This window comes from Neomonachus schauinslandi, chromosome 5 (assembly GCF_002201575.2).
Source record: "Neomonachus schauinslandi chromosome 5, ASM220157v2, whole genome shotgun sequence".
Classification (NCBI taxonomy): Eukaryota; Metazoa; Chordata; class Mammalia; order Carnivora; family Phocidae; genus Neomonachus; species Neomonachus schauinslandi.
The window spans coordinates 100,202,786-100,221,153 of NC_058407.1; the positions used below are offsets into that span (position 1 = coordinate 100,202,786).

An 18,368-nucleotide genomic window follows, 5' to 3' on the forward strand; every position below is an offset into this window, starting at 1 on the left:
TCTTGTGTGGCATCCAAGCTTTGGCTCCACAACCTGGGCTGGTATTTCCCACAGTGCTGTGGCCAGGCGGGAGGCACGGTGACAGGTGCTCTGCTCCTCTCTGTGGTTGGAGGAAAGATGAGTGAAGGTATTAACTTCTCTGACAACCTCGGCCGGTAAGTTGTGGGCCTCTCATCTCCCGGGCTCCGCTATTCATCACCCCTCACTCCACAAAACAGCTGGGTCCCTGCCTACAAGCTGATGCCGTCCGAGTCTGCACCCCCGGCTGACTGCTTGGGTCACTGAGCTGTGTGGGGACGTTGCTTTGGCCCTTTGGCCAAAGGTTCCAGGTGGAAATTAGGCAGAGCATAGTCTTGTCAGGACTCTATTCATGTGGTCTGCACTGGGTCTCTCGACTGAGCACACCTACTCCAGGTGGGGAGGGGGAGGCGGAGGCTGCAAGCACAACTTGAGGGGGCTGAAGGAGCGCTGGATATAGCTGTCGATGACGTGAGGGTGAGGCCTGGGTCCTTCATCCTGGCCCTTGGCAAACGCGCTGGGGGCCTGACCGCCCATGTGCCATGGGCTCATGTTCCCTCCACCTAGGTGTGTGGTTATGGTAGGCATGCCCTACCCCAACATCAAGTCTCCAGAGCTGCAAGAGAAGATGGCCTACCTGGATCAGACCCTAGTGAGTACCTCCAGTGTCCAGAGGTTGGGAGGAGGCGGCCGGGGAGAAGCTGCTGCGATAACAGGGCCGCACCGCTGTGACCTGCCCACTGCCCCGATGTGTGCCAGTGTTTCTTGTCCGCTCCAGGGGATGGGATGCACCCCCTTGACCTCTGGAGCCACTCTGCGGTCTCTTTTAGAGCCGCTGCTGGCCTTGTGCCCGCGACACCTGCCCTTGCTCCCATGCCGAGTGGTGCCATTTTCTCAGAACACTGAGCGGCGGGGGGCAAGAAAACGCTAACAAGTGCTCTGCTCTGCCCTCCCCAGCCCAGAGGCCCGGGTCAGCCACCACCAGGGAAGGCTTTGGTGGAGAACCTGTGTATGAAGGCTGTCAACCAATCTATAGGTAGGCCTGGGACTGCTACTGGTTCTTGGGATGCGTGGTGGGAGAATGGGGTGACAGGAAGGAGAGGTTTTCCTTGTCTTTCTGAGGAAGGAGGGGGCACGACAGAAATGTACTGTAGGGGAGGCTGGTTTAACTAAGAGCCCCAACCTCTGTCCCCATCTAGGCAGGGCCATCAGGCACCAGAAGGATTTTGCCAGCATAGTGCTTCTGGATCAGCGGTATGCCCGCCCACCTATCCTGGGCAAGCTGCCAGCCTGGATCCGAGACCGTGTGGAGGTCAAAGCCACCTTTGGTCCTGCCTTTGCTGCTATGAGGAAGGTTGGTCCTGCCTTTCCCTCCCCCCCCCCCCCCCCCCCCCCCCCCGGGAGCTCCCCACCCCCAAGGTCTCATGCCTCACTGCTTTCCCGTCGCCTCAGTTTCATCGTGAGAAGTCTGTCCCTTCCTGATGGATGGCCCACCACTGCCTGGGTGCCAGGCTCTTCCTTCCCGTTACCCACTTGAAAGGTTTGTCTTGGGCCTGTTCTGTGAGGATCCAGCTGGAGACCAGACCAGCCCCTTTGTGGAATCAGAGGGCTGCCAGGACCAGGCACAGGTGGAAAAACCAGTAGGAGAACATCAGGTTGATCCTGAAGAAATGGTGGGTCGTGGCCATCCTGGGACCCATCCCGGGGCAGTTCTGCTCCCGGAATTGAATGTTTGCCCATATTCAGCATGGCCCAGAGTCCAGCTTCCCGGCCAGCCTTCCACCGCGGCAGCTCTGTCCTTCCCTCAGTGCCTGCGCACTCACACATGAGGCGGAACATGCCCTCCAGCCTTTCCGGCTAGTTTGCTGTACTAGACCTTCACCTTCTCTTCAAAACTAAGAACGTTCCCTGTTTTCCAGCTCCCTGGTGCCCATAGGGCTCCTTCTGCCCAGGGGCCCCTGACCACCTCGAGCCTACCTTCTGTCTGTGTGTTAAGAACTGGGAAGAGCGCCATGTGCTGGCTTCCCCACCTGCTGGTCTCTCTCTCCCCCCAACCACAGTGCTGGCCCCTAACCTGTCCATAGCATGTCTGGCTCCCTGGGCCTGGCTCCACGTCCTCCTCCAAGGCAGTGGCACCTCCTTCCCACTCAGCCACTTGAGCAAACTCCACGACACCTCCTCCCCTGACTTCAACAATGATGCCAAGGGCCATTAGGCTCCCAGCAGGACTATTGGACCCCGTGTCTGTCACGGAGGCATTTTTCCCTGTGTGAAAATCTCCATCCCTCCATCTGCAACAGCCGCCCCTACTGCCCGCACCTCTCTGCTCTCCCTGACCCAGAGACGGGGGCCGTGGTCTACTCGGTGCTCTGCCCCCACCGCTGGAGCCCAGGGGGAGCGGGAGGACAGGTGCCGGCTTGGAGGAGACGCTTGCCCTCCGCACAGCTAGGGTTCCTTAATTAAAAGTGGTTCTTGCATGATACTGTTGTATTGATTCATGTATTTATTTTAGTCTGTGGCTGGAGGAGAGCACAAGGGCTCCCCCCCTCCCAGCCACTTGGCCTCAGAAGCTGGCCACCTCGCTCCTTGAAGAAGGTGCAGGCACAGGCCTGGGACAGTCCTCCACGATCCCCGCTGCTCCACGGGCAGCTTGTCCTGGCCGTATGCACGTCCCGGCGGGGAAGGAGGGGCTGAGCCCCTAGGATTCCCAGTCGTCTTCCTCCTCCTCTCCAGGTGGCTGCTGTGGCGGGGGCAGGGGTGGGATGGAGTCTGACATTCGGGCGAAGGCTCCTCCCGGCCCCTCACTGGCCCCTGTCGCAGGTCCTTTCCCAGAGATACCTGGGAGGGGGGGTGGAGGGTGAGGGGGGTTAGTTTGGGATACCAGTTCACCCAGCCGCTAGACACTTAAAAACAGGAAGGAAAAGGCAGAAGGCGCAGGATACAAAAGACCCTGAGGCTCCCAGCCCAGGGAAGGCAGCCAGGCTGCTTCCTACCTTTACGCCTCATGACTAGCTTGTTAAAGAGATCTGACATCAGGTCCCCACCTTGGCTTGTGGCTCTCACTGTGGCAGGAAAAAGTCATGGGTCAGATGAGGGGACCAAGGACAAAATCTGCCCCTGGAGTGACCTCCTCAGGGTTTGGTCATATTTCTCCTCTTTTTGCTCACTATCCACACCTGCCAGCCAGCGCTGCCCCCCCCCCCCCCCCCCACCCCCACCCCCCCCTGCTGCCACCGCATCACGGCCAACTCTTGGAGCTGCCGGCCATCAGTGGGGCCAGCACTGGGGCAACCATTAAACTGGCTGTGAGACAAAGCGGGGAAGTAGGAGGGGCCCCGTTGTATGGACGAGGAAACCAGCCCAGAGACGATGGGCAGTTTGCCTGAGGTCACAGCGCAAAGCTCAGAAACCTAGCTGGAACTCAACTTCGGGACTCCATGGCACTGTGGCTTTGGGCCCAGGTGTTCTGTTCGTGCTGCATTTAGGATGCCCAGCACGCCTAACCTGCAGCCTCGAGAGGCTTGGAGAAGCGGGACTGAGCTAACCCTTCAGGTCCGCAGTCTCTACAGCAGCTCAGGTCCCCACCCATGTCCTGGGACAGCTCCTGGCAGAATCTAAGAAGATGCTCTGTTATAGTTTGAGCGGGGTTGAGGCTCTGTCTCCAATATATTAGTTTAGAGAGGAAGGTTCTAAGCAGGCTACAAAACTGGGAAGGAACCCATAGCCCAAACAGGAAGGGTGGGAATGTTAGGGACGGCCGCCCAGGGCTTCCTGCAGACAGCCTGGGGAAAGCATGGGGCAGGTGCGCTGGGTGCTGCCCCTCTGACCTTTGGGGTGGGCAGAGAGCACCCTGTTGGGAGTCTGGTGGAGGCTACAGAAGGTGGCCCTTTCCTTAGAGCGCCCCCCTCCCGGAGTGGGCTGAGGATCCTTACCTTGTTCCTGCTCCTTCTGTTTCTTCTTCTCCAGTTTGCGCTCTTTGACGCTGCGGAGCTTGGCCTTGCCGATGCCCCCAGCCTGGCGGATGGACTCCAGCAGAGTGGCCCGGCCACTGGAGGGGTCCACCACTTCCTTGGGAGCTCCCTGGACTGTAGCTGGATGTGAGGGCAGGGTGTGAGGAAGAGGGCTGCTCAGGCAGGCCATGCTGCGGGACAGCCTTGCCTAGCCTGAGGTTCTGGGGGTCCAGAGGCTTCCCCTCAAGCCTGGCTGTGAGAACGGGCTCTTCCTCTTGAAAAAGGAAGCCAGTGGGTGAAGCCGAGCCCTGGGAGACGGTCCGCAGCCCGGATGCTGCCTGCATCTGCCTGAGCTCAGCAAGTCCTATGTCTAGGCACCCCAGGTCCCTCTCCAACGCCACCTGGGCCAGCGCAGAGGTGGGTCGTGGGAATCTGCTGCTGTGCAGACAGTGTCTGAACTTGACACATGAGCCAACATGGGGTTTTTGTGCTGCCTCTGGGTGCTGGAGATAGACCAGGAGATGTCCTGCTAAAACTGAAATCCTGCAATTTAAGGATATGGATATTTTGTTGCTGAAGCTTTCTACTGTTTTCAGTAGCCGCCCTTTTCCCACTGGTGTAAGTGGGAATGGGGGACCACCGCTCCACCTGTCCACGTCCAGGCTCCCTCTGCCCTGGAGATGAGAATTCTGGGGGGCTACAGTTTGAAAGCCACTATTTCATGAACCCAGTGGAACAAGATTTTGAAATTAGAACTTTTCTAGAATCTATGGTCACATAAACCTACAGGAAACCCTTCAGGGATCCGGAAATTAGAGGCACCCTCAAAGAGCACACGCCCCCTCACCCTGCCCCCTCCGTGAACCCTGGTGCTGCTCTTACCTAAAGGAGACACGCCACCACTGCTGTCGTCCTCCCTGGCACCTTGGCCCAGGGAGGCCACGGGCTGGGGTGGGGGTGGGGGAGCGCTGACCAGCACAGCTGGAGCTGGGGGAGGCGGAGGCGGCGGCGGCGGCGGAGGGGGTGCCGTTAGCACCCCATCTTCTGGGTCTGAAACAAGTGTGGGAAAGTGTGAGGCGCCTAGGAAAGCAAGTGGCCAAATGAGAGAGTTCTTGCCCAACTCCTACTCTCAGCTCACCCGGCCGGAAAGTCTCGGCCACCTCTGTGTGGAAGGCGGGCAGCTCTGGAATGGTGCCAGGGGCGGAGGGGGCAATGCCGGGGCCCAGGTCAGCACTGTACATGAGGTCATCAGCGATGCCTGGCAGGTCGGGCAGGTAGGATGGCACGTCAATCTCAGGAACTTGGCCCAGGTCAGGCACATAGAAGTAGTTCTCTGGAACCTGCAGGATTAGGTGGGGGGCATGGGTGGGGGCTGAAGGGGGCTTGGGCCCTGCAGGTTGACCTTGGGGCAGTGAGCAGGACCTCGTGCATACCCATGTGCAGCAGGGTGGGAGCAGGGGCTCAACGGACCCGTCACCTAGAGGAGGACGCTGGCGGGCCACGCTGCTTGTCCGCTACAGCCCCCCCCAACAGGCACCATCCGGCTCTACCTGTTGCTCCAGCTGCCCCCTCTTGCTGATGGACAAAGGGGCATCGAACAGCTTCTCCTCCGTCTCCGCCCCCAGCGTCACGTGGGTCTTTGTTACAGCACCAGCCAGGGGGTCCAGGAAGACATACTTTTTGTACCTACAGAGGTGGGGTGGATGTCGGGCAGTCCATCTGCTCAAGGCCCATGGTCCTGACCCAGCTTTCCTACTTCATCAGGGCCACAGTTAGTCTGTACTGTGGACTCCGAGGCCTCACAAGGTCAATCAAGCTGCTCGGCTCCGGATTGCACAGCCTGCAGACTTCTGCACCAGAGTCTGATGCCCCCCGGGCTCCCACAAAGCCAGGCCAGGCCACCCAGCAGCCCTCCCAGGGCCCTGCCGTGTGCCGTACAGGTTCTCAGTGGTGTTGAACAACAGCAAGGAGCTGACGGAGCTGATGTTGCTGGGAAGGCCCCCGAGCCCCTCCTCGGCCTCATCCTCAGGCTCTGGCTTCGTGTTCACACACACGGGGAAGTATTTCAGCTTCTCCTGGCAGGGGTAGGGGTGGTAACACATGGATGGTGGGCTTCGGGGCCAGGCCAAAGTGACCACCGATCCCAATCCAAATCCTCTTAGGGAACAGAACCCTCAGTTCATCCCCGACACCCAGGGCCACCTCTGGTCACCCCCCGTTAAGTGTGTGAGCCCATGAGACCTGTAGGGCCCACTCGTCCAGGGGGCGGTGCTTGCTCTGGATCCTGTGGCGGGGGCGTCTCTGCAGGCCAGGGTCCTGGGCACCCGTGAAGATGGAGCCATACTCCTGTAGGCGCTCTGGCGCCGGGTACTTGGCACTGGAGAACACCTATGGACACACGGAGTCCGAGGTGCTCCAGAGAGTCTAGGGTGGGGGGAGGTGGTTTGAGCAGAAGGAAGGCTTGAGGTGTGGCTGGGCAAGGCGGGCAGGGACCTGGGCAACGTCAGGAGCATGAAGAGGTAATAGGGATGCGATTTCTGGGACTGCCTGCCAGCCACGGGGACTCAGGGCCACATGGTCTACCTTGATTGCCTTCTTGCTGCCCTTGATCTTCTCAATCTTGGCCTGGGCCAAGGAGACCCTCTCTCCAATGGCCTGTAGCTGCTTCCGGCTGAGCTCTACTCGCTGAGAGATCCTGCCATGGGAAAAAAAACAAACACAGGGGCTGAGGGCTGCTCCCCAAGCCCCTGCAGTCTCCTGCAACCCTGCTTCTATCTGCAAACTTGCAAAGCCAAGGGCTTCAGCAAGAGCCTTTAAAATACAGTGTTACCTGCTTGTCACGACTGACCTTGAACTGTCCAGGTGACCTCTGCAGGGTCTCTAACCTGAAGGGTCTAGAAATGAGCTCTACCAAGTTCTTGGAGCTCTGGGTAGGAATGGGCAATCACCCTGGCCCCAAGGTGGTACCTGGATGTGCCACCTGTCGGGGACAGGGCCCCTGCCTCCAGGAGTTTACAGCCTCAAGCAGGGGCAAGCAGAGAGAAAATTGTCATGACTCCTGTACCTACTCGCCTACTTCCAGATGAGGAGACTGGAGCTCCCAAGGAGGAGGGTCGGGCAAAGCTGGGTCTAAATCAAGTCCCAGACCCAATCACGGGGAACTGCCCTGACACATAATAAATGGCTCACGTGCAAATCCAAAGTCCTCACCATGGTTCTGGTGGCTGTGGTCAGAGCGCTCGCTCGGGGTGCAGCAGGCCCCAGTGACACCAGTGTCCTGCTCTTCCCCGAACATGCCAAATGTATTACCATGTGGCCTCTGCCTCAAATGGAGTGCCATCCCTGCAGACAGCCACGGGGCTGGCTGCGTCACGGGGCACGCTCCTCACTGAAGCCTTCCCGCCCACCTACTCTAAACATGCACCTGTCACTTTCTGACCCCCTTCCATACAGAGCCACTTGACATGCATCTATTGCCTATCTGTGCTCTGAGGGGGTGAGGGTTCGGCTTTGTTCCCACTGTTTTCCCAGCGCCAGCACCTGGAGAGGCTCCCTGAATGGCTAACACCCATGTGCCCTAAACGTAAATGCGCAGGAGCCTCACGCTGTCCCACATTACTGAGCAATGGCAAGGGCCTTCTCCCTGCAGAGTTGACTGGCTAAACAGGGGTCAGGGCATCCTCCTCCCGAACACTCCCCTGCCCGTGGCCGCCACGCTTCACATTCAGAGAGGGCGCATGTCGGCACTCACCTGGCAGGAGGGAGCACGCAACTGAGAAAGAGGCAGAGCCGCGATCGCAAGGTTACGGGGAAAAGGCAGAGGCCGCAGTGGATGGCAGAGGGGCCCCACGGTCTCTGGGGTCAGAGACGATGCACCCAGGGAACGCCAGGACTTCCTTAAAGGTTGAACAGCCAAGGCTCTGGACCAATCTTTCTAAATCAAACCCCACCAACTCTAGAGGATTCTGGTCCCCCAGAGAACCCGCCAGATCAGTCAATTTCACAGCCCAGGGGTCTCGGTTCCCTGCAGTCTCCCTGCTTACTCCTGGCTCCTTATGTGCAGGGGGCTCAGTGAGGTGGGGGGCTGAGGTACAAGCAGGTACCCAAAGCAGCTCAGTCTTCCTGGCAGACTGCACTGAGTGGGTGGCAAAGGAGAGAGAGAACGGAGGGCCGAGTTTCCTTCCAGTGAGAGAACATAGAACCAGACTTGCATGAGCTCCATCTCTTCTGGCAGGAAGAAAGGTCTCCATGTGCTGAGAAAGGGTACTCACGCGCAAGCTACCTCCTCCAGCTCCCAGCCCGACTACATTCTGCCTCCGGGGTGCGGAAGCCACCTCAGTGGTTATGACGACTTGGCCTGAAGTCAACGTGGAGAGTGGGAGGGACAGCAGAACTAGAGAGGGACAAAGGCTATTCTGTTCCGGTTCTTCCATCAAGGAGAGAAGGACTGATCTCTCTAAGTTGCAAACATAAAGCTTAACCATAAACTCTGGCGAAGTTCCAGAATGGATTATTAAATCGAGGGTCTGTAAGCACTTCGAAGAGAAAGAGGCAGATCCCAGGGGCCAGCATTGTTCTAAAATCACAGCATTTCTTTTTTTGACAGGCTCATTAGACTGGTGTATCAGGGGAAAACCTTAAACACAGTGCACCTTCAGTCAGCAAGGATTCTGACAGCTTCTCACAAAATCCTGTGGACAAGATGGAGCTATGGGGGTTGGAGGAGAGCACATTTAGGAAAAATCAGAGCCAGATGAGCAACAGCACCCAAAGGGCACCGTTGAAGAACGGACTGATTTCAGCCTTGCACAAAGGTCTCTGGCAGGGCCCCACTCAGCCCACGAAACCCTGGGTTAGTAAACTGGGGATATCGAACAGAGGAGGGTCAAAACGGTCTGCATGGGGAATCAAGACTCAAATAATCTGAGGGCGGGAAGGATGGACTGCAATCAACACGATGAAATTGACAAGGGATGAAGTCCAGCATTTAGGTGTAAAAAGTCCAGTGCACAAACACAGAAGGAGGGCTAGCAAAGCCTGAGGTTTTGGTTAACTAGAGCTCAGTGTGAGCTAAAAGTGTGTTAAGCAGCTTGAGAAGGAAATGGGATTTTGGGGCACACAGCTCCTTGTCCCTCCTCCCTTCTTTCAGTAAACAGGGGACATCCACTCTCTTGGGGGCACTAGAGAGAAAACAGACTCCAGATTAATGAGCTAATCTGTGCTGGGCACCAATCTCTCCACAGCTGCATCCCCTTTAAACTGGATCCACATTTTAAGAGGACTCTGAATTCCTTCTAGACTAACTATAAGGTCTGTCTTCATTGCTGTGTCTCTAGCACCTGGGACTGTGCCTGACATGTAACAAATACTGGCTGAATGTAAAGTGACAAGTTCAAGAACGTCCAAAGGAGGGTGATGAGGATGGTGAGGAGGGAGCCACTCATGTCCTACAAAGACGACTGAAGGGTGTTCTGGCTACAGGGGAGGTGACTTAGACAACATGGTAATTCCCTCCATATGTCAAAACCAACACAGTGCTGGCAGGTGGAAAAGCGATTGCTACTTATTCTGTCGCCCCAGCAGGCTGCATGAGGACCAGTGCGTGGAGTTATAAGGAAGGAGATCTTGGCTCTGCACAAGGAGAACTTTCTAGTAAACTTTCTTTCCAGGAGAGCTTTGCAAATCAGATTCCAGCAGGATGAGCACCTGTCAGGAATGCTCCAAGGGAGGCTGCTGTGGGGGGCAGGGGAAAGAAGACAGGATTTCCAGGGTTATCCAAGAGCCCACCAGTCAAGTAACGGCCTGCTTGTTGACAAAGCCCCCAGCCAGTCCAGTCTCCCACAGGTGGGAGCCGCGGTGCCGAGAGCGCAGAGCACGGGTGAAAGGACAGGCAGTGGCAGTGCCAAAGGCAGCATCAGGAAGGACCGGCAGGCCACATGCGGCTGGGACAGAGCGCCACGACCGACCAGCAGTGTCCTCCACGCGGGTGGGGGAACAGCGGCAAGAGGGCGATCTGTCTGTCGTTCCTCACCTACGCCCCCTGGCTTGGTGGTCTGCTTCAAGGCAGGTCAGTTTCCAAGCTTATCACTGAAGCCAAGTCCCCAAAACCCGTTTGCCCAGACCCCAGGGCCGCCTCTGTGGGCGTCAGGAATGGAACTGGCTCAGTCTGCTCAGAGCCTGGGACGGAGCTGAATCAGGGAGCACACATCCCCCAGGGAGATAAGTGACTAGTGTGCCCCACAAACCTGGCTCTAACATCTACTTAGCAGCAGTGCGACCTTGAGCAAGTCACTGAACTGGCCTATGCCTCGGGCCTCTTCAGCTGCGACACAGGGATGGGGCTTCTATACCATGGAATTACTGTAAAGGTTAGAATGAGCAACTGTGTGCCCAGTGTTCCCGTACTAGCAGATGGGTCCTCAGTACTATTACTACCCACAAGGTTGGGGGGATGAGGGGCTCCAGGCGCTCAGAGGAAAGCAACAAGAGGCGGGGCTGAGCAGACACGGGGGAGGACGGTCCAGGCCGAGGAGGCAGGCACTTCACAGGGAACACCATGGAGGCAGAGGACAGGGCTACAGGAAGCGGCTCCTGCAGGGGAGGCCCTCCCCCAAGCCCCACAGGGACCACTGCTTGGGCTCTGGGGGCCCCACCTCCCATGCTGACGCCCCCACTCCCTCACAGCCACAGCCGCCCTGCAATCAGCACCCCTGCACGCCTTCCCACCTGCCCACAGAGGCTGCTGGGGAGGAGGGAACACCAGCCTCTCCTTGGCCTTGCGGAGCCTGAACCTGCCCGGGCCTTCCCTCCTCCGCTCCGGCTGCTGAGGAATGCTGTGCTAATCATGCAGGCAGCTGACCGAGCGCTTCCTAACCTTGGGAGTCACCAGGTGCCAATCGGTGGCGGAGGGAGAAGGGGGGGAGGGGAGGCAGCGGGGAGAGGATGGGAAGGCGGGGGAGGGAAACGAGGAAAAGAAGGGAGGGAAACGAGGAAAAGAAGGGAGGAAGGAGGGGTTGGAAAGACAAAGGAGAGGAAGGGGAAAAGCTTGGCAGAGAAAAGGAATCCTTCCCCAGGCGGTGGCTTCCCCGCCACATGAGGGATGACGGGAAAGGCGAGTGACGGCACCCCAACTTCCACACACGGAAGCTGTCCAGCTCCTCTTCCCTCTGCCCCTCCAGGCCCCTCTGCCTCGGCATCTAAGTCATGTGAAGCAGGTGATGTCTCTGGGCGGCTATTTTGGGGCCTGGCTTCTCCCAGGTGAGGGAAGGGCGGATGGCCCGGCAGGGAGAGGCGCGGGTCCAGGAGAGCCTGAGAGGCACTTGTCATTCTCTTCAGGCTCCCGGAGGCTCCCGCTGCGGCAGAGCAGGAGGAAGAAGGCCAGCTCAGAATGCTAATTTCCCATGAGCTCCCCTACCTGCCGAACTGGGCACAGGAGCCCCTGCGCTGAGGGGCTTGGGCCTGAAATGGGAGAGCGGTGGGGAGGGGACAGATACCCACCTGTCTCTTCTTTACAAGAGGTTTTCAAGCTGGTGGAATAAGTCTGAGGGGGAAGATTCCAAGCCGGGGTCACTTCCCCCCACAAAAGCCCATGAAAAATGAAAAGCCCACGGGTGTGTGGGTTGCTGCAGGATGGGGGGGGGTGGTGGGAGCAGCAGGCGGATAAGGCTGGGTCTAGGCCTGCACCACCCTCACTAGCCCTAACCCCTCCCTTTCCTTCATCCTGTTCCCAATCTGTCATCATGTCCTGTCATTATTCCCTCTGAAATGTCTCTTATCCAGCCCTCCCTGCCTGCCGCCCCCCTGGACTGCAGCCTCACCCCTTCCATGCCTTGGCTGCAGCAACAGTTCTCAGTGCGTCCCGGGAAGCCCCTGCCTCCCCTCCCGGCCACTCTGTGAGGGCTGCCGGCTCAGCCTTCCCTCAGCCCTCCTGTCGCACCCTTCCCTGCTGCAGAGCCTCCCGTGGCTCCCTACAAGGCCCAAATCAAGCGCAAAGCCCTGTCCTGTTAAGGGGAAGCCCTCACGGGCCCTAAGTTACTTACCCTAACTACTCACTCGCCCCACCATCCGTCCCCCTCCCTCTGCCCTGGCACATTCCCAGAGCACTGCAGAGCACAGAGAGAAGCCCGGGGCCAGCTCCCAAGGGCGCATGTTCAGAGGGGGAAGCAAGGCCCGCGGACACAGACAAAGGTGACTCTTCACACCTTGTGGTGCCGTGCAGGAGCTTGATGTATGGGGCAAGCAGCAGCGTCTACACTCCCAGGACGAGACGTGCCCGTTCAGGCCAGCCTCCCCTGGGGAGCCTGGGAGACACCAGGCTCCCATTCAGGCCCCTGAGCCTTTGGCACCCGTTTCTAGAGCCCACCAGAGGCCCTGCACACCCACATTCCTAGCCCTGCCTGACCACGACCTATCCCTCCTATGGCCTGGTCCATGCCCCTCTCCTTCAGGAGGCCTCCCTTGCCCATGTGTGGTAGGCAGGCAGGTTTCCTCTCTAGCATCCACTTCTTCCTTACTCAAGTAAGGGCCCTCCTTTCCTTTGGGGAACCCGCTGCTCCCACAGGCTCAGTGCCTGCACTTCAGGTGGGGCTAAAGCCAGGGCTCAGGAGTAATGCACGTTAGGGGGTCTAAGCCCATTAGTGTGTCATGCCCTCTGCCCCTGCAATGGGCTCTGGGATAGACACGAGAACCCAGCCGGGCCAATGGGCCTTCTGAGGAGAGGCTGACACAGAGGGTGTCCCTCTTTCCTACTAGACCTGAATGCGAGTGCAGGAGCTCCGGCCCTGCTGGAGAGCAAGGCCTTTCTGGGAATGGGGCCGACGGAGAAGCAGCGAGCTGGATGGAATGGAAGAAGAATCAGGTCCTGACGACACCAGTTAAGCCCTGCAACTCCAAATCCTGCTCTACTGATTGGTTACTGTTTGCCTAAACTGGTTTGGGGAGTTCCGGTTCCTACTTACTGTCTCTCTTTTCTGGATTCCTAGAAGCCGACACAGTTCATGCTACACAATGAAGATATCCATCTAGACTTCGTGTTTCCCCCATTCTAGACTATAAGATCCTTGAGGACAGGAACCAGGTTGCACACATCGTTAGGACCCCTCAGGGTCCAGCAGGCTTGGCACATGGTGGGAGGTCAGTGGAGTGACCAGGCATTGAGCTCCTGAGAGGCACCCTAAGCCCCCTGGCCCACGCCTAGCCGCTCGGAGGGCCCATCACTCACCGCTTTCTCCCAAGAGGTAGATTTCCTGCCCTCTTTTCATTCCATCCCCGGGCACAGGGACATGACACTGTCTACAGGCGCCAAATACCAGGAATGGAAAGGAAAGTACGCTAAAACTCCAGTGCTCCCTTAGACAAAGGCAAGCATACGATCACAGTCCTGGTGAGAAAACGGATTGTTTCTTGCCTCCATTTCAGTCACTGGGCATGGGGAGTCTATCATCTGGGACTGATGGCTCTTAAAGGCCTGGGTCCTCTTGCTAAGGTGTTCCTTGGGCATATTTAGCACAAATACAAGCACGGAAAGGGCACATAACACTCTCCGGACTACTGATAGCAAGTTCATGGGGGGCCACGACGGGCAGCAGAGGATCGGGGCTGACAGCAGTGGGTGAAAAGCGGGAGTGTTTCCTGAATGCCTACTAGCTGCCAGGTGCTTTAATTCCTTCCCAAGTTTCAATTTACTTAATCTTCAGCACAATCCTATGAGGAAGGTAGCATCGTTAACACCATTTGATAGACGGGAACACTGAGGCTTAGCGAGATTAAGTAACCTGCTCGAGTTCACAGGGCAAGCCAGTGGGGAAGCCAGACTGGAGGCCCCGCAGGCTGCTCCCGCGCCAACCCCCTTCACCACTCGGGGGCATGGCCCCCTGCTTACATTTATAGTCTGGGTAGGCTTGGGCAGGGAGGGGAGTCAGTGGGCACGTCAGAGGCTGAAGAGTAAGATGGTCTGGTGTTTATAGCAAGTCTAACTGAAGACAGTGAACCCATTTTCTGCTCTCACTGGGGAAGGCTTCCGGGAGGAGGCCGGCTTCCCGGTGGTGAAGGGGAGGTTTCGCGGTGAAGTAGCTGGGGTTTCTTGGTCTGGGGAGGGTGAGGGGGTGACTTGGACCACGGGAGGACCCCAATCAGACAACGACTTCACACGGGGTGGGATAAAAGGGCCCTGTGAGAAGGCATGGGGTGGGCCCCAGGAAGGAGATCTGAGCCCCATCTCAGGCTTCTTAACAGCCAGAGAAAGACAAAGACCTGTATGCAGGACAAAACCTGGGACCTTTGCAAGGAAACAGCAAACACCATTAACTCATGTTAAATAACCATCGAGTGAAAATCATTATGGCCCAAGGGTTGTGCCAGATGAGCACTGGAAATTCTCCCACTCAAAACCGTCATCACCCCTCGGGCCCTGCCTACCTCGCCGGCCTCGTGACCCCCTCACTCCTTGCTCCGGCCACACTGGCTTCCATTCGGGTCCTTTCCACCTCAGGGCTTTAGCTCATGCCCTTCTTTCTTCCTGGAACAGTCTTCTTCTCACGGTAACTCCGACTCACCCTTCAATTTCCCCAGACATGTTTTCCTCATATACGCCTTCCCCGATACCCAACCTCCCAGACCAACTCCTGTAACACCTTATCTCCCCTTCACAGACAGACAGTGGTAATTCCAGAGTCTGGAGCCACAGTACCTGGGCGTGGGCCCCGGCTCTGCCACTCGGGCAAATCGCTTCGCCGTGCCTCAGTTTCCTTATCTACAGAATGGAGAAAACAGCACCTTCTCATAAAGTTGTTCTGAGGGTTAAAAGAGTTAACACACTCAGATCCACGGTAGCACACGGTTCATGCTACATGACTATCAGTTTTTACAAAACTATTATAAATAGGTCTTAATCACAATTGTAATGAAAGAACTAATCATGCCTGTGGTTAATCAGAGTCCGTGTCTCCTGCCAGAGTCCAGGCTTCCCCCACTCTCCACAGCAGAGTGTTCCCGAGAAACCTCCGGTAAGCTAAAATGACGTGAAGTGAAGAAGCAATGATCAGTTCATAAAGTGAGAATCCGCTTCGGATTTCTTCCAGTTAGTGAACCCAGGTACGAATGTCTGGTCTTTCATCAAAGAAAAGTGGCAGAACGTGAACTTTCTGATTGTGGGGGAAAGCTGTATACTCTCCAGTTAGGACAGGGACACGGCCTCACTCCTTGCTATAACTAGACAGCAGCATGATGCCTTGCACACAAGTGTTGAATAAATATTCAGGATACGAGTGATATGCAGGAATGAGTGAGGACATAGGCACCCCACCCCCCGCACCCCCGTGGGAGAAGGGCAGGAGTTGGGAGAGGAGCACTACCTCTGGGGCCTGTGGATCCACAGGGAACTGGGGGGACTAGGTGGGACAGTAAGCAGTGAGCTCCGACAAGCACTTATGAGAAAGAGCTTCTACGATGGCCTCCTACCTTGGGCCCCCTGGGCACAGGGAAGCCAGCCGAATCACCAAGGTCAGCAAAAGGGCCATAGGGTGCACGCTGACTGCCCAGCCCCTAATCAGGTGCGGGTGGGTGGCAGCACCCACCTGCTAAAGATGTCTCCAGAGACCTTCTGTAGGTACTGCAGGGCGTCTGCCACCTGCTGGATGGCCTCCTCTCGCCGTAGGTCTGGCTGGATGAGGGGCACTGCATAGGTCTGCCCCGCCAACGAGTGCTGGGTCCTCGTGGGAGTCATGGTGCCTGTGGGTGGGAACCAGAGCGTGAGGGGCCAGGTGCCAGGAGAAGAGAGCCCCGCCCCCCACCCAACTGTCTGCCACAGGCCCCGCCGGTGGAGGCGGGGAGTGGAGGACAGAGCAGTGGGTGGGAGGCCAGGAGCTCCCAGGAGCTGGCACTCTGTTGATGCTCGTGGAGTCAATGAGGGAGGGAAAGTGGTAGCGACAACAGAGACTGAAGAGAAGTGGTCAGAGAAGGTGCTTGCTGCTCGGCTAGGTACCCTTTCCATACATGATCTCCTTTCAACCTCCCAAGCCTGGCCGAACAAGAAAGAAACCCTGGCTGCAGAGTTAAAAAGAGGCTGCAAGCAGAGGGATGGATTTGGGGGGCGGCGGGGGGGGAACGCCTGTGTCAACTGCCAAATGATACCCAGGTCTAGAGAAGCACAGGAAATGTGGGCTCCTGGGTTCTTCTCACTTCGACCCCAAGGAACTCAGGACCTATTCCTGAGACAGGATAGGCAGTGGCTGGTGACTCGGCATATGCCAGTGTCTGGGCTCTGCTCTCCCAGGCTATGGCTAAGGGGGGCCAGGAGGAAGGAGGGGCATGTGGGGGTGGGGGCCAAGAAGGGAAAACACTCCTTCCAATTGCAAGATGAGGGCAGAGTCTATTTATACTGGGCTTAGTTCACTCGGCTCCCTGGTGCCACTGAAGCAGCAGTCACGCCGCAGACGGCACTGATTGGATTGGCAAGAGATGTACCAGGCAGAATATTAAGGCACCGGGCCCCTAGAAATAGGCCTAATCACAGCCCCTCAATAGAAGACGGTGAGCAAGACATTAGTCAGACCTGGCACTGCGCTACAGACCTGTTCTCTTCGGCACCACGGTGGGGCCCCTGAGTGCAACAGAGGTGGAGGTGGGGCAGGGTAAGTGCGGCAGGGAGGGCTGAGGAGGCTTCACGTGGGCTTCGAGAACGGTGTGACTTTGGGTAAGTCGCCTGCCTTCTCTGAATCTCTGATTCTTCCCATTTCCCATTCTGCAGACTGAGAATGACACCACTCTCTAAGATGCGGTTATTCCCAACGCAGCACACAATCTTCTCCAAGCCGGAACTTATTCCTTTGCTCCCTCTGCTGGCTTCCCCAGCCCTTCCTTCTACCCCGGCCTCCTACCCATCCTCCTACCCGGCCGACACTGGGACTCCTCAAGATCTGAAATGACCAGTCGGCTCTTCCATTTCTTCTCGGGCAGTGACATCCTCAGCTTCCCAGACCCGAAGCTGCCTTGAATCCTCATCAGGGCCGGGGAGTTACTCCTCGCCTCCCCACTTCTCTTCCCTCCTATCAAATGGCCAAAGTGGGGCCAGCTGACACCTAACCCAGGAACCCAACCCTCTGAGACCACCGCACTCCTTTCAAGAAGCCCCCCCCCCCATTTATATTCATATTGATGCAAACTTGCTGGCCTCTCTAACTTAATTCTGTACCTCAGTCTTCCCATCTGTAAGCTCAGGACAGGGTAAAAGGTAGAAGATACTCTCTGTGCTCTCCTTGTAAGTTACCCCAACTGCGTGTGTATGTGCACAGAAGGGGGTCCTACAGGAACAAATCTCAACAAGGAAGTAGCAGGTCCATTCAAGAATTAAGAGACTGAGTACAGCTGGTTAGTGGTTTACTTCTCCCTTTAAAAAAATTTTTTTTTTTAAAGATTTTATTTATTTGACAGAGGAAGACACAGCGAGGGAGGGAACACAAGCAGGGGGAGTGCGAGAGGGAGAAGCAGGCTTCCCGCCGAGCAGGGAGCCCAATGCGGGGCTCGATCCCAGGACCCCGGGATCATGACCTGAGCTGAAGGCAGACGCTTAACAGCTGAGCCACCCAGGCGCCCCTGGTTTACTCCTTCTGTCTCCAAACATCTATGGATCAACTATTAAATGCCAGCCAGGATCATAACAAAGATGAATTGGACACTATGCTCGACACAAAGACTGCCTCAAAAACAACAGGACATGATAAGTGCTCTAATTCAGCCACAATACAGTGCTAGGGAAGAAGCACCCACGAAGGAGTGATTGATCCCTCCAGAGGTTAAGGGAGTCAGCAAAAGCCTCTCAGCAGAAATCGCATCTCCCTATGGGGAGAGCATTCCAGGTAGAAGGACTTGAACAAAGGTGTGTAGGGAACAGCAAGTGGTCTTGAGTGCTAAGGGTATAACTATCCTTGGGCCATTAGCAGGAAAAAATAAAGCAGCCGGATTGTGATAAACACTGCGAACCGCCGCAAGAAGTTTGCTCTGAAGCCCTTAGGCCCCATCTGTCCGATATGGTAGCCTCTGGCTGCATGTGGCCTGCCCGAGTGGAGGTGTAGTGTAAGTACAAAACGTACACCGCATTTCAAAGACTTAGTAGGAAAAAAAATGTAGAATATCCCGTTAAAATGTTTATATTGATTACAGGCTGAAATGACCATATTTTAGATACACAGGGTTACAGAAAATCTATTACTAAATCGATTTCACCTGTTTCTTTTTACTTGTAAATGTGGGGCTCACATCATATTTCTATTTGATGCCACTACCTTACAGAATCTAGTAAAAACCATGGACCTATCCAGAAAATGAACAGACACCATACCCGCCTGCCAGGGCTGTTTATAATCTCGGAAGTGCATGGAATCCTTCCGGCAAACCACGCAGCGC

At 56.7% G+C, this 18,368-nt stretch overlaps 2 protein-coding genes across 8 annotated transcripts in view; one reads left to right on the forward strand and one right to left on the reverse strand.

The window, feature by feature from the left end:
- The window catches only part of DDX11 (DEAD/H-box helicase 11), a 33,625-nt gene extending 31,134 nt beyond the window's left edge, over positions 1-2,491 (forward strand). For all 5 annotated transcript variants that reach the window (XM_044915481.1, XM_021690814.2, XM_021690817.2 and 2 more), the window contains 5 exons: positions 55-155; positions 586-670; positions 976-1,054; positions 1,218-1,372; positions 1,471-2,491. In XM_044915481.1, coding sequence (XP_044771416.1) covers positions 55-155; positions 586-670; positions 976-1,054; positions 1,218-1,372; positions 1,471-1,500 — 450 coding nt within the window. In that variant the 3' untranslated portion in view covers positions 1,501-2,491. The remainder of the gene's footprint in view (positions 1-54; positions 156-585; positions 671-975; positions 1,055-1,217; positions 1,373-1,470) is intronic.
- A 22-nt stretch (positions 2,492-2,513) lies between these two features.
- WASHC1 (WASH complex subunit 1) lies at positions 2,514-15,696 on the reverse strand. 3 transcript variants are annotated; one of them, XM_021690812.2, is made up of 10 exons: positions 15,542-15,696; positions 6,552-6,663; positions 6,210-6,356; positions 5,907-6,043; positions 5,519-5,657; positions 5,107-5,308; positions 4,851-5,018; positions 3,951-4,109; positions 3,012-3,080; positions 2,514-2,856 (listed from the first exon to the last, which is right to left on the reverse strand). In XM_021690812.2, the coding sequence occupies exons 1-10, from the start codon at positions 15,688-15,690 to the stop codon at positions 2,717-2,719; spliced, it is 1,422 nt and encodes a 473-aa protein (XP_021546487.1). In that variant the 5' UTR covers positions 15,691-15,696; the 3' UTR covers positions 2,514-2,716. The 3 variants fall into 3 exon arrangements, with proteins under 3 accessions (XP_021546487.1, XP_044771417.1, XP_021546488.1); XM_044915482.1 differs by having other exon boundaries at positions 3,951-4,103; positions 5,519-5,654; positions 15,542-15,694; XM_021690813.2 differs by having other exon boundaries at positions 5,519-5,654; positions 15,542-15,694.
- Between the last annotated feature and the right edge of the window lie 2,672 nt (positions 15,697-18,368).

Bases quoted from the DNA above. Each gene is read 5' to 3' on its own strand.
- WASHC1 (XM_021690812.2), bottom strand. From the start codon at position 15,690: ATGACTCCCACGAGGACCCAGCACTCGTTGGCGGGGCAGACCTATGCA. The intron at 6,664-15,541 runs GTGGGTGCTGCC...TTCCCATGGCAG, and splicing joins TCTGGAGACATCTTTAGCAG to GATCTCTCAGCGAGTAGAGC. The intron at 5,309-5,518 runs GTAGAGCCGGAT...CTAATCCTGCAG, and splicing joins GGGGGCAGCTGGAGCAACAG to GTTCCAGAGAACTACTTCTA.